This window comes from Lonchura striata, chromosome 3 (assembly GCF_046129695.1).
Source record: "Lonchura striata isolate bLonStr1 chromosome 3, bLonStr1.mat, whole genome shotgun sequence".
NCBI lineage: Eukaryota > Metazoa > Chordata > Aves > Passeriformes > Estrildidae > Lonchura > Lonchura striata.
Genome location: NC_134605.1, coordinates 49737491 through 49753101, shown reverse-complemented (window position 1 = coordinate 49753101; position 15611 = coordinate 49737491). Strand labels below are relative to the sequence as shown.

The window sequence follows — 15611 nt, the reverse complement described above, 5'->3', positions numbered from 1 at the left end:
TCTTTGCAAAGCAAAAACTTCCTGCCCACACCATTTTGTGTCTGTTGCCCTCTCACCCTCCTCCAACCACAGTAGAAACTCCAAGCTTAGTTATAATGATTTTAAAGACAGTCTATCAGTAAATGGGAGATGGTATGTCTCATCTGACTTCTGACAAAAATGGTACTTTTATTTTTACATGATTGTGTATAATTTATTCATAGACAACACTTGACTTTTAATCACAAGAGTACTGTGATGAACCTTTTCCAGGGCTTTTATATAGGACTGAATAGAAGGCTAATTGGCTTAGTTTCAGTGAATGTCACATCTCTGCTTCTTCTTTTGTTCTCAGTTTTTTGCATTATTGTTTCCTCTGCCTACTTTTGTGTAGAAGGGGAATCCTCTGAGACTGGCTATGTTTGTCATTACCAAAGCAACTCTTCCCTGCTGAAGGAAGTTTCCCATGAGTTTTTCTCAGCAAGGACCCCCTGGTCAGTAGGCAGCAGGACCTCCTGGGGATGTTTTAGGACTTTCTTTTTAGCTTTCAAGCTGTCTGGGTCTTGCTCAGTCTCAAACTGAAGCTTTTCCATGGTTGCTGGGTTGTGTGGGATCTAGACACATAAGCCTGAACTTTGTGAGAAATAGTACACCATAAGTTTGATTCTTTTTCCATCAACAGCTTCATAGAATATTTGTAGGTTTACTTAAACCAGTCTTTTTGGACTTCGGTGTTTACATAGAAAAACTGATGTGGTGCTGCAGATCCATGGCCCCCCATGGTACTTAGTGTACCTTGGGTTTTGCTACTGAATATGAAGAGACATCCTGATGCCACAATGAAAGGCAGTAGTAAGAGATCCAAGAACAAAGCACTGTCCTTGCTCTATCTATGTGAGATGATGCAAAGATTACCTAATGAAGTTTCCAGGAAGGAAGGAAGATCTTATATTTCCTTTCCCTGTCCCTCCAAAAGTAATAAATCAGCAGTAAGCTGCTTTTACTTTGTGGGTATCATAATAGATGGAAGTCGGGAATAGTTTCCTCTCTTCTGATAAGAATTGTGTTGTCAGTAGGAGTGCTTGAGATTTATTTCAGTTACAGCAAGGCGGACTTTTTTCTAACTTGTACCTGCTGAAATAAATTATCAGTTGACACTGGACTTACTGACTGTCTTGAGTGTGTATTTCAGGAGCTCTATCTGTTTAACTAGACAAAAATAAGAAATAAACAGTATAACTGCTCTTTCCCTCTGCAGAATTGACCCCTGAGGAGAAAGCCCTGAAGATTGCCAAAGCCATGCGTAAGCAGTCATCAGAGGTAAAAGAGAAATGGGAAAACCTAAATGCCAGTGCCAGTATCTGGCAGAAGCAAGTGGACAAAGCATTAGAAAAACTGAAAGACCTTCAGTGTGCCATGGATGACCTTGACGCTGACTTGAAGGAGGCTGAAAATGTGAGGAATGGCTGGAAACCTGTAGGAGACTTGCTCATAGATTCATTACCAGATCACATTGAGAAAACTACGGTAAGTGTGGAACTACTGGAAAATACTTAGCTTGTTTGTGTGTCATACCTCTCCATTCTAGTCCCTCTAGTCATATTAGATATTTATACACTATATGCTGAAATTATCATGTGCAGCATAAAGTCTTTAAAGATGGTATCTGAAGTTTCAAATAAAGTCCAGAGCTGGGCCACATTCCCAGTGTTGGCTGGGATTACATACACACACAGATCTGTTTGGCCATCAAATGTAACTCTCTTTTTAGAAAAACATTCAGAGTTTTCTTAATCATACATAAATAAATACATAGTTTTAATTTATGTTCCTTAACTTTCACAAACTAAACATGTCTATTGTCTATTTTTTTTTGTATGAGCAAATTCGCATTTGCTTTTACTTTAGCCTGGCTTCTCACCAGAGTTATTTCAAACTGAAGAACACATACTACCATATAATGTTGTTATGGGCAAACCAGTTCTTGCTGCCTGGGTTCCATGCAGGGCTCAGCATCCCAAGGCATGGCTGCTTTTGATAAGTAGTAGTCATCCCCTGTTTAACTGCATGGATTGGGTAGGGACCTGGTACTGTAAAGGTCCCAAAGAAGGAATATCTTCTGACAGCATTGTCCAGAAAAGCTGACTGGAAACGGCATAGTGCAGTGAATATCATGGATTCCAGGAGAACGTGTGGGTATGCACATGTAGGTAGAGAAGATTGCCGTTTTGGGCAAATTTGGCATTTACTGCTAAGATTCTCTTTCACAAACACAGATTTTCAGTTTTTAAGCTTAAGAATGAATATAGCAAAGCATTATAAGACCCTGGAGTTGTGTACCTGACCATCCGTGTCTTCAGCATAGGATACTGGTGTTAGAAGAATAAAATGGGCTGCAACCAGGTTTCTGTAGATATTCTGTCTATGTATACAGTGTCTGTGAATTCACAGGGCTACGTTATTTCATGTAAAGCAATGTGAGCATCCTCATTCTCCCAATTATAGTGTTACTTTCAAGGTTAATGGAACTGAAATCTTTAAAACAAAGGCAGACAAAGGTGAGTTAATATCCAGACTGCTGTTGATTTGAAAAGAGTAATGAATCTCTTCCTTCTTCTCTTATATTTTAATATAGATACTAAAGCAAGAAATAAGACGCTAATGCTGAATAGCTCCTTGTTCTCGTGCTGAGAAGTGATTTGTCATATCTTAATAGATTTTTCTGTAAAGTAGATGAAAGCAAAGTCTTTCAGATTTTTCATTGCTATGGAAAAACTGTAATATTTGTGAAGGAATAGGGGCCTACTGACTGTCCAGAAACCCAGTGTTTCTTTCTTGACAGTATATTCTTTCTGTTCCTTGGCCTAATGAGGCTGATTATTGAAGGGAGGTAAATAATTAAATTGTCCAAAGAAAATACTTTTTTTTCAGCTGTTTTGGGCTTGTTTAATGATGTTTAATCAAACTGTTTATAGGATTGAACACTTAACTGCTCACAGCAAGCAAGACATTTGAAGCATTTTTTAAACTGTAACTAAACTTTCATCCATTTGTCTTAATACTATATTTAGTTCAATTTGATTCAATAAACCTTTTACTTCTTTTTAGTCATTGTGATAGCTTTACTCTCTGGTTCTAATCAGGTAAAACATTTTACTCTTTTTCCTTAGAAGATACATTCCTTCATGCTTTGCTAGTTCAGTAATAGTTTTTAAATTGAATTTTTGTCAGCTGCTTAATACTTGAAAACTATAGCTACTGAACAATTTTTTTCTTGAGAACAGTTGGCAGGCTCTGTGCTGCTAAAGCTCCTAATATAGCATTGTTTATTTCCTTTTGCAAAGAAAAGCTCTAAAGGCATACAGTGCCACAAAAAAATCCAATAAATTCTTTTAGGGTAGCAATTTGCTTATGGGCATTTCAGTAAGTTTCATCCTGTTTTACCTTAAATGTGGGTATGAGTGATACAGCAAGGATATTGAAGTGAGTGAACTTTCTTTGCTGAGAACTGACTTGTGTGCAGTTGTTTAGCATAAACCTCATTGGGCAGGTCAGCACCATGTGGAGTTTACACTTTTGTGCTTCTCAGATGTCAGCTGAACATAATTGTGTTTCTTACCCTTCTAGGCTTTTAGAGAAGAAATTGCTCCCATCAACTTAAAAGTTAAAACAGTGAATGATTTGTCCAGCCAGCTGTCTCCACTTGACCTTTATCCATCTTTAAAGATGTCTCGTCAATTGGATGATCTTAATATGCGGTGGAAACTTTTACAGGTATTCTTCTGATTATGTACAGTAGGTGTGGGGGGAGGGATGTTTCTCACTCTCCTGTTTTCTGAAAAGATTCACTTATAACATTTGTTCATTACTTCTGTCACTAAGGTGTTATTCTGTTAGTACCAATGCAACAAAATAAGCTACATTTCCTGCTGTAGCTTGGCCAAAAGCTTTTCCTTTCAATCTATTTCAGCAGTTTATTTGAACAGGAAACTACATTAAATTCTGGGAAATAATGGGAACTATTGCTACTTTTTTTTATGTCTTGTAGCAGTAGATTTTTCTGCATAAATCTGTGTCACCAAAAACTGGTGTAAAAATTCCTGTTGTGTTTCCAGCTTGTATGAAACCTGTTTTATTCAGTCTTTGAGTGTTCAGTTTTTGTAGGAATTTCACTTAAAGTGATTTAAGTTTTAGTAGAGCTATAAAAAGACATCTGCTATAGTAATTTAGCATAAAAAGCAGAAGAGGATATGTTTAGAGATTCATATTGCCTAGTTATGATTATTCTGCTTAAATTGTCTGAGAAAGGTAAATCCATGTGTCTGATTACAGCTGAAACCATACTTAGTTTCACAATGAATGATTTAGTGAAGTTTCTTACATCAGTTAAGAGTTAATATATGAATTTTTGAAATTCCTCCTTTTCTTGTGTTTATTTTTGTAGGAAATACTTATCACATTTCTAATGAGGGCAGTGTGAATGAATTTTCAAAACCTAGGCACCAGTTTGTTGGCCAGTAGTTTTGAATGAGTCACTCCTGAGAGTCAAAGCTGTTATTGCGTTATATCAGATCTTTCCTAATATAATTTGATAGTGGGGTTTCTTTTCTTATTTTATTTGTCAGTTTTTGGTTGTTTTTTTTTTTTTTTTTTGGGGGGGGGGAGTGTTGTGTGTGTCCTCTCAAATTTAGTTAACCAAGCAACCAAAGTACTGCTACCACAGTTTCAATTAAGCTGAGGGACATCATGTCAGCCAGTGAAACACTGTCTTCCAAAATGGTTCTGTGCTGGAAAGGCAGCATAAGATCAATGCAATCAAGCTGAGACCTGCTGACTATGGGAATTTGGACAGCAGAAGGGCTGGGAGGAGATCAGAAACTTCAGCAGCTAGCTGTAGTCACCATGAAACTACTGTTGTTTGTTATTGGTCTACACTTCTCGCACCAGAACACTGCAAGATAGAAACATTATTCTCATTAAGATGAAAGAAAAATATGTAGCCTTAAATAGGTGGATGTCACATAATTGCTGTGACACACAAACAAGTTGATTTCACTAGAAGAAATGTAAGCAAGTGATTTTCTTATCATGACCTTGGTGTTGCAATGTAGATTTTGAGTGCATATGTTTATATGTAGGTGTCCGTAGAGGATCGCCTTAAACAGTTACAGGAGGCACATCGAGATTTTGGACCTGCATCACAGCATTTTCTTTCCAGTAAGTTCCTTGAATTAATGAATGCATGTAAGATATGATAGCTTTCTCAAATGCTGCCTGAACTTTACTCCATGTTTCCCTATAGCTTGAGGAAGTTCCTCTTCCATTATATTATCTCCTTGTTTATGTAGATGTGTTTCATCTTCATAACTTCATTGAGATTTTTACTAGTGTGCTTCCCACTCTGTCTTTCTGAGATGGTTGTGCCCTTGTTGCTTTATTCTTTGTCCTCTGCTGCAGTGTCTGACCAGTGACTGTTCCAGAATCTTTGCATGCTCATGACCACATCTTTTCATCCTCTGCCAACTCTTTCTTCCATTTCCTTTTGTTTCCACACTTGCTGGGATGGCACAAAAGAAGAGCTCCCTGGATTTTTCTTTTTTTTAAAGGCTCTGTGTCATACATTCCTGGAACTTCAAGCAAAGGGCTGGGAAAAGCAAACATGCATTGCTTCCTCAGGACCTATCCTTTCATCTTTTTAATAAACATTTCAGAGGTGTAAGCATATAATCTCACATCTACTAAGAAGTCAAAAACTGCATTGATATAATTGTTATGCATGGGTTGTGGTATTGAGAAACATGTTGGTTTCCTGATGTTCCAGCCTACCTGCCATCATCAGAGCTAGTGATACAGAATTTTAAGCCAATCACCTCTCCAGTTTTTGACTGAGAGCTTCTATAAAAAAGATAACATTATTGCAGGAGTTGAGAAGTCAACATAAAAATGAGCAGATCTTTCTCAGATATTCTGGAGTGGTGTATGACCCTGTATAGCTAATATAATTTGAATCACTAAATAAATCTTGTTTTTCTTTTTATTGACTTACGTTATAACCATGTTCTTATTTTGAATTGACACTTGGTTTTTCAGTAAACCAAATGCAGTGTATATAAAATATTGCAGTTGTTATGCAAACCAGCAATTCCTAGAGCCATTTCATCCTTTTTTTTTTAATTGACAGAACAAACAAACAACTTTAAAAGTATAGGATTTATTTCTTTTTTAAAGCCCTATTAGAAATACTGCATACTGTTGCCACAGTGGTTTTGTAGCTCTTGTAGACTGAAACTTGTAACCTGATCAGTACATCTATGTAACACCTTGTTAAAAAGATTACAGATTGAGTGCTACCTTTGGCACTGCTGAAGAATGCCAGATGAACTGTTTTTAAGACTAGTCAGTCCAGTCTCTGTAAATAAAACAGATTAGGAAGCAATGTAGAAGTGGTTTCTCAGAATCTAGCTCTTTTATTCTAATTGAGGGAGAATCAATGGAAGAGACCACATATAAAACTTGCCAGGAAAGGTTGGCTGGTTTAGTTTGTCTTGGCCTGGATCATTTCCTTGAATTGGCTTACAACATGCCACAATAAAACAACGCGTTCACAAGTCTGAGTGGTGAACTGGCTTTGTTGCTGGTTAAAACATTAGAAGAATTATGTCCACAGAGATTATGCAGTGCCTTATCAGCATTCCTCAGCTGTGTTTATGGAATATTCTTCAGGCTTAAGGAGATATTCAGTTAATGTTACATACCATAGTAAAAAAGGGGAAGTTTCCAGGATGGTTTGCATGTTGGTAGATACCACAGAGAATTACAGCTAAGTAATACAATTTTGGAGAAACAAATAATATATAGATATTCATTTAAACCATTTGTTAAAAGCGTCTTCTTTCCCCACACCAACTACAACTGGAGCATCTTAAAAAAAAACAACAACAACAAAAAAACCAACAACCAAACATTTTCTAGAGCTTTAACAAGACAGAGTTAAAGAACTTACACCTACAAGTTTATATAGTGTCTGGTAAACATAAGTCAGGGACAGTAAATTCAGAAGTCAAATAATAATAGAAAAAAATCATTAAATCTGCAAAGTTGAAGGCTTTATCCTGACAGGTTGAAAGACTGTGTATTCTAAATCAAAAATATCAAATCTTTTTAGCAGCAATAAGTGACTTTTAGCTGTGAGGAACAAATAGAGTAGTAGTCTGAATAAAACAATCTCAAACTCCTAAGTCTGAGATTGATTATATATATATGTCTTCTGCAAATCTTCGTTTCCAAAGCTGAACTTCTGAATTAGAGGGCAGGTTTTTATCTGTGCTTATCTGACAGCAGCTGTTTTCAGTTTACCTCACTTACCTGTTACTCTTCCTCCAAATACTAACAAGGAATCATAACTTGCCATCACACACCATTTTCAACTGAATAGATTCCAGTTATCATGTAATCAGGAATTTTTGCTAGCAGAACACCTATTTCTGCCTGTTCATTAGATTCACAGAATGAAGGAGTAGCCATGTTTAAAAGGGACTGACCTCAAAAGATCATGTAGTCCAGCCTTTTATGGGAAATAGAGCCTAGATGAGATTATCCAGCACCCTGGTTCCACCCCTGTTTATCCAGTGATTTCATTTCTGCAGTGGCTAGAAAAGTTTATTTACTAAAAAGACACAGTGCAGCATTTGATACTACTGTTTGACTTCTTGGAACACCAATTGCATGGATTCCTGCAGACCATCACTATGAAAGGGCTTCAAAATCTTTTTAAAGACTACCAAATAATATATTAGCCCTTCATAAAATGTTCTGTGTTAGGAGCCTGAGATATTAGTAAGCCACTGCAATCTACAATCCCTCTTTCTGAGGTATGTGTCCCCTCCCATCACTGGGAGGCAGAATTTGGTTGATTTGGTTTTCAGTGCTTTTGAGATGGAAGGGTAAGTACTTTTCAAGTTAGTTACTGATCAGTAAATTTTATGCATCCCTAACACAGATAAAGGTAAAGAATCCTTATAATCCATTATTCCTTGCAGAAAGATTGCTTTTTGCTGCCTCCTGCCTTTAGAAATAGTAACTTGATTTTTCTATAATAATTTAATTTTTTTTCCAAGGATGACAATACACTACTCTCTGATTTGTTCCTTGTATGCTTTCTAAGACAAATCCATGAACATGTTCCTTAACTAACAGCTTATGTCTCCAGTGGCTGCTCAAAGCATCTCTCAGCCATACTAATATCTGCAGACCTGCTAGTGAATGCCAAGTTGAGAAGTACTATGTTCACTTTTCATTAGTGATTTTTAAAAGATAATGGTAATCTCATTTTCCAGACTTTCCTACAGCAGAGAGCTGGCAATGTTTTACAAAGTTTGTTCCCAAATAAAAAGAATATTACTTGTTCCATAATAATTAGTAATTTAATTGATTACATTACATTACATTTAGTTCATATTAATGTCAGTGCAGAATATCTATAGCTGTCACAGAAAATAAATTGTAGTTAAGCAAATTCTTACTTAACTGACATAATTCATGTACTAGAACAGGAGCTACCATAGGTGCCAAATTGCAACACTACAGAATGAAACTCTAAAGCTGATGGCCACCTGCACCTATCAGGTTGATTTTACTTTTTTTTTTTTTTTTTTTAATTATGAAGGCCTAAGGATTATTTTTTAGAAAATAATAGGTCTGTTTGAGCATTTAGCCTTTACTGTATTTTTTCTTATTTACATCTTTATTGTAAATGTTACCTTCTTCTTCAAATAAAGTCAGAATTTTCTCATTTTTGTTTCCAGTAAAGAAAGTGGTTTACTTTAATTTCTGTAATTTCTGAAATATTCTTCCAAGTTAATCTGTCTTTCAGTACATGAATATTTCTTAAATTATAAACCATGATATTTTGTGTGGTTTACGAAGAGGTAACAGCCATGAAACCCTTGGACACCAGCCAGCTGGTAGCAGGGCAAGACCTATCTCTGTGTAGCTGCAATAGCCTATGGGGCTTATACAGCTTGTAAGGCTTCTCTGCAGTTTAGAGAAGTCTTTGGGGAAGAAGAGTTACTTTCAAGTGGATTTTTTGTTTTTCCAGAGAGGGATGAATTGTAAAGTGGGCCAAGCTTGCAGAAAATTACATTAATTGAGAGTTTAATTACTTGAGATCCAGTGTGGATCAAAGCTGTGTCTCATTTTACCAGGGCTCTAAATGGGGGCTGTTAGGACCTGAGAGCAGGCACTCTGTGTCAGAGGCAGTGCTGTGTGTGTGCAGTGTAAATTCATCTCATTGTGGTGATCACTTGTTCCTGCCTGTTCCTTCAATCTCTGCTTCCACAGGGAAACTAGTGCAAGGAGATTTTTCATGCTGGAACCCTAATTACCCAGGCACTAGTCTGGTAATTTCTGATATGCATACCTATGATTTCTCAGTAAATAGCTATCTTTAAGTTGAGCACCAAAAGTCCTGTTGGCCTGAACAGGCCTTTTATCTCTTGGGATGTTTAGGTCAGCAGAGTTGCGGTGTCCTGTATGACTTCATGCTTTTTTCAACTCAATGTGCAGAAGCCTTCCTGATATTGTGGATGATATCTTATTTCCACAAATTCTGCAAAGATTATAGTTCTTTGTCAAGGAGTGCTAAGACAGGTTTTAATTTTTTTTTTTTTTTTTTTTTTCTTGGCCATACAGTGTTAATCGATATTAATTTGAGTTGCAAATAGGAACTAAGGGTTGTAACTAATAAAAACAAGGTTGCTGTTGCTTCTTCTTCTGTTGCAGAGCATTATTTATACTAGTGGAATAATTTATTTTAAAGGCATAAACTGATAATAATCCTATAAGGTGGGAAGACAAGTGTCTGCAGTTTCCCTAAATGCCTAGCTTGCTTGCTCAGAATTTATCATCCTTCTTTGAAGTAGAATCATCACATTTGTTTTATTTCCAGCATGGCATCAAATAGATGCCTGTAATCATCCTGATAGATTGCCATAATTTTCTTCTGCTGCTTTTCTAATTACTGAATGTTGTATGGGAAATATTAATTGTTTCCATTTAATTTATTATAACCATATTAATTGCAAAACAAATAAAGGATAGATTTTTTAATATGACAGGTGCTTTCTAATAACAACCTTCTGTTTATTTCCTCAGCCTCAGTGCAGTTTCCATGGCAGAGATCTGTTTCACATAACAAAGTGCCCTATTATATCAAGTAAGTTTGCCTTGATTCTATTTTTTTTAAGTATAACAGAGGGTCCTATCACCATAATCTAGCAGAAAAACATAGGTACTAAGTCATTGCCAGAAATGCTATTGAGAGTTTCTCCATGTAGTGTTATGGCTGACTATACTGTAAAGTCATGTTTATTGATTTGCATGCTGCATAATTTAGAAATACATAAAAACAAGTCACTGACAAACCTGAATTAAGAACTTCACTCACATAAGAAACAGCAGAGGCACTCCAGTGTAATACACTATCAATGTTCAAACTGTACTTGTTCTTGTGTGTGTGTCTCATTCAGAGTATAATCTGTGGAGGGGAAAAAACTGAATAAATAATGTATTTAAAATCACAAAGTTCATAACCTAAAGCAGGATAGTGGTGACTAATATCTATTGAGCCCATTCCTCATTTTGTGCAAAATTGCTTTGTAAATAGGCAGGCCTTGTCTGTTCTTTTGCCATCTTTACTTTATGGTAGTTTTTATAGTAATTGATATTAAGGTAAATTTTACTCAGATATAAATATTTAAAAAGATTTTACAAATACCTTGATTACCAAGAGGAATGGTTAAGATATTTATTTTGAAAGTAATTAGGAATACCTAAGTTAGAGGTGTGGAGATCTTGATGTATTCTACAAAGAGCAATCCCTAATTTTGCTTTTCATACTCTACTAGTGTTTATTTTGTTTGTCTGTACTTTTAAGGTCAAATACTGCAGCTTTGAGAGGGGGATAGGTCTTTGCCAGAAAGGTAAATGAAATTTTAAGGTACAGAGTATAAGCGAGACCCAGAGTAGTTCATTTTAGGCTGAGGGAAATCTATGTTTAAAATGTTATCAGTTTGGGTTTGGGAGAAGAGTAGGGTTTTTAAGTCTGTAGGATGACTGTGAATTGGCCCTGAAGATAGTTTATTTTAAAAGAACTTGAGGATTTTTGTACTATTGCATATTGCTCGTAACCCCGAGAGCCACATTTTGTGCTTCAAACAATTTACAAGTACTTGAGAGCTTTGAAAAGCAGGTAGCAATAAATCTGTCGATCAAACCTGTTAGCATTCTTGAGATGTGACAGTTTTTAAACTGTCATATGAAAATAAATTTCTTTAAAGGGCCTGAGTAGGCAACCAGAAAAAGCAAAAACCTGCTATGAACATCCTTGAATTCTCTACAAAAGCATTTGTGCTTCTGCTCAAAAGTTTTGCAAGAGGCAGCAAAAACTGAAACACACTGGAGAAGAGGTTCCTGCCTCCTTCCCAATGGAAGCGGAGAGGGCAGAAGTTGAATGTGGAGGCACATTCACTGCTCTGACTCAGACAGAGGTGCTGTTAAAATGATCACACCTGCAGCAGTAATTCAAGGAAAATGCTGAAGTGGCAAACTATAGAAAGCAAGAGGAAAACTGCCCTAAACTTGTAATTTTTTCTTGTGGGTATGTCCTTGGTGGACACTGGAAGATTTGTGTACCTGTTCTACCCTATCAGAGTCAATAGCTGGAGTTGGTGGCATGAGTCGGCCTCAGAGGGTTCTGTGGAGCTCACCAGTTCATTCAGAGTTGTGGAACAGAGATAGGAACAGATGGAACAAACTAAGATATACCTTCTGATCTGTGCTGAGCAAAGCAAAGATTTTAAACTTGAATATTTCACAGGTATATCTCTTTTTTCTTATCTAATACATTCTTCTGAGTTTCTGAGGGTCTCTCTTACCCTACCTCAACAAAAGTTCAGTTTTTGAGAAATCTTTTTTTTATTTTTTTTTCCATTGTGGGTTTAGAAGAAAACCTTTCCAATACGTGCACTAGGTGCAATCCTTCAGGCACACCAATTGGCGGCACAGTATCCCCTGGGACAGGCCTTGCTCCCATAGTAGTGTGTTGGTGGCCCTAGAGCTTGATTGTAGAATGAAGCCAGTTGGGACTCAGAAGCCCCAGCATCTCTTAGAAATTGTTTTTAATGGTCTTTCACAGAAAGTTTGGTAGGGTGGCAGAAGTTCTATGAGGGTTGAGTTCTTTATAGTAGCAGAGAACACTTTTATTTTCAGGATGGCTTTAATGAAGTCAACAGAATTAACTACTGCATCTCAATATGCAGCTCATAGCGAGAGATTTCAGAAAGATTGTTGAGAGTAGGGGAAGATTACTGGAAAAGTCTTATTTGAGATGCAGTAGTTAATCTCTCAATTGCATATATGGTGCTAAAGCAATGTCTTGATTCTTGTGTCTTGAAAAAGAGCAATGGCACATGTAACTAGTAGGATTTGTTTTTTTAAAGAAACTTGAGGGTTTCAGTAACTTCACAGTCTGGAAAGCAGACTGCCTTGGAAATTTCCTACATTTTTTTATTTCTTACTGATATAAACATCATTGTTTTCAGCAGCATCTAGATCAGTCAGAGAATTGTGGAAGATGAAGAAAACAGCTGATTCTGAACTTCATTTGCTTTGTTGTGATGAGGCTGGAGAGTACTCTTGGGTTTAAATACCCTTTTAAATCTTTGTTACCTAATTTTAGACACAGTTTAAAGAAGAGAGAAAAACAATACTGACATGAAAAACTTATTAGTTTGGAATGATTACTTGAATAAGACAATTCAAGAGAACAGTCAATAAGATTTAATGATTTTTTTTTTATATAGAAAGGCTAGGAAAGAGGGAGAAACTGATTAAATTTTCTTTTTTTTTTTTTTTAAATTATACTAATGTCTTTCAATGAGTTGCCTTTGATGTAAAGCACAGCGTGAGTAGAAGGAACAGTTGCAATAAGTCTCAAAAACTTTATAACTTGAGAGCAACTGACTGTATTTACAAGAAGACTTCTATGTTCAGAGGGAAGATTTAAGATGCCAATTGTTCATTTTATGGTATAGCAGAACAAGGATAATAAAAGTATGAGCCAGTGATTGGTGGCTGAAAAATGAGAAGTTTTAAAAATTAATTTTGAAAGGGAAATAAATGTTAATTGAAATCAGGTCACTTAAATTCTGAATAAGAGCACTTTTAAATTCTGAATAAGACCAACCATGAATTTATAACTTTACTTCATTTTGATAGCTTTTTGTCTGTGTCCTTGAATGAGAAATGTTAAATATTCAGAAAGTCATGTAGCTGCAGATTATAATCTAGTTGTACCTGTGTTGAGTATTTGGGAAAAATAAGAAAAAAGAACCAACTTCAATCTGCAGTTTTATTGCACACAGAATGTAGTTCAAAAATATTAGGGAACTACACCTGAGAAGTCAGGAGAAAGTACTTTAGATAACAATTAATCTGTAAGGAGAGGGTAAAAATGATACAAGATGTCTGTATTTTCAGATAAGAAGCACTTTGGTTCCTGACACCAGAGGTAGATTGCATTTACATGGGTAGAGAGAAGTGGCTCAGTGGAAGGTCTTTGGCGTGGTGACTTTGGAGTCAGTCTATTTCTCCACACCCCATTTTCTAATGGTTGGCATATCTTAAATATAGCCCCTTTCTGGGGCTGTATTTAATGAGGTAATGAGGCACAGGAACAATCAAAAAGCCAGTGTACAACCTCCTCTGCCCTATTAGTTCAGACAGAGGTGGTCTGGTTTGGGGTATTTTGGAAAGGATCAACTATCCAGCTTAGCTGGAAGAAGGGTTTATATTTCATTTGGCCCAGGTTTATCAAGGTGTGTGTTTCCTGGGCGATAGTGGATACCTGATTTACCCTGTCACATTTTTTCTCTTGAATCGTCTTACTAAGTCAGATTTGTGAAATGTTGCTACCTGTATTGATGTGATTTTATTTAATCCTTTTTGCCTTCTGTTTGATTTTTTTACTAATGCAAATTACAGAATATTTTTTATTTCTGTAGACACAGTAAAATTCAATGACAACCTTAATCTGCAAAATCTTGAGGCTGCTGGGGAAAAATGCGCATAGTCTTTCATACTTTTTAAATTGAACTAATGAGCATATGAAAGGGAATGCAACACAGAAGGCATGGTATTTGCCAGTGCACTTTTGGTAATAAAAGTGTGAGGTTTGGGCAAAAGGTTTGGTGAACTTGCCATTAAATACATTTTTCATAGGTTGGTTTGTAAAGATTTGAGATTTAATAGGGAAAAATTTGTTGTTGTTAATTTATAACTATTTGGATCATACAAATAAGACATCCTTGGCCTCTGTAACAGTAAATTAAAAAAAAAATAAAGCCTGTATTACATAGCATCTCAATAAAAATATTCCAAAGAGAAGCAGAATAAGAAATGAAACACTATGATCATTAAACATCTATGAGGGAAAACATGATGAATATGCAGAAAGCATAATTACCTTAGCATTTCTCACTGTTTTTGTTTTAACTATAATTTAAGTGTTCTTCTGCCATGTACCTTTCAATGCCATAAATTATTAGATATTTGTGCTGTGCAGAAGAAACAAAAGGGCAACATAGAAAAGGTCACACTGAGTTTAATCTCATGCAGGGCATTAGATAGAGAGAGCAATTTCTTGTAGCAGCCATTAAATTAATCGATATCAAATGCCATAGTTGCCTTGCCTTTTCTGTAATCCTGCAAAGTGGCTGGCATCACCAGTGTCTTAGAAATCCTATTTTATCACCTCCTGTATTTTGTTCAGCTTTATGGAGGCAGGAATAAAATGTTTTCTGCTTCTCCATCTTTTAAGACTCCAGAAAGTCTTTGCTGATGTTTGGTTTATGCCTTTATGGGGAAGAGGGGGAGAAGTAAGGGAACAGAGAAAAAAAATATTTTTTCTTATTATAATTATATCCATAATATCATTCTTATAAGTATCAGGTGTTTCCCTTAGAAGGGAAAGCAAAATCTAATTTACAGAAAGAGGTAATACAAGTTTGAAGGTTTGAGAGTTTCTTCACTTATCAGTTCCTGTGCTCGTCTTCATTTTCAATTAAAGAAATGCAGTAGCACATTTCTCTGGAGTGATTTCAAAATATCTGCATATACATGATTCTACCAACCTCTAAGGTGCAATACCCTTGTGATGCATTATGCCAATTCTTTTCACCACAAAACAGTATTTTCTAATGGGCTTAAAAAAAGAGAGAAAATTATGCAGGATCTAGCCAAAACACCATGACATAAAGTAGGGATGTTAATGCCATTTAAAATTTGGCAAGAGTAGCAAAGTCAGAGTTCTGAGTGCTGTTGATTCATTAGCGATCAGTAAAGATTCTGATTTTGGGTAATGTTTTGTGTAAATGACTACAGGAACAGAAAGGTACTTAACATCATGCCAGAATGCTGTTTCTTGTAGTGTTCACCAGTGATTATCAACAGAGGCCTTGTCCATTATAAGAAATGATAAAAAATACCCACCTGTTTCTTGTTTTATTTCTTGTACAAAAAAGCTGGAAAAGAACAAATGGATTTTTTTCACAACTCTATGAGCATCTTGAAAGACC

General features: G+C 36.1%; 1 protein-coding gene across 3 annotated transcripts in view; it reads left to right on the top strand.

Annotated features, from left to right (window-relative positions):
- The window catches only part of UTRN (utrophin), a 305876-nt gene that overhangs the window by 226020 nt on the left and 64245 nt on the right, over positions 1–15611 (top strand). For all 3 annotated transcript variants that reach the window (XM_077782132.1, XM_077782130.1, XM_077782131.1), the window contains 4 exons: positions 1238–1506; positions 3607–3753; positions 5118–5196; positions 10132–10192. In XM_077782132.1, coding sequence (XP_077638258.1) covers positions 1238–1506; positions 3607–3753; positions 5118–5196; positions 10132–10192 — 556 coding nt within the window. The remainder of the gene's footprint in view (positions 1–1237; positions 1507–3606; positions 3754–5117; positions 5197–10131; positions 10193–15611) is intronic.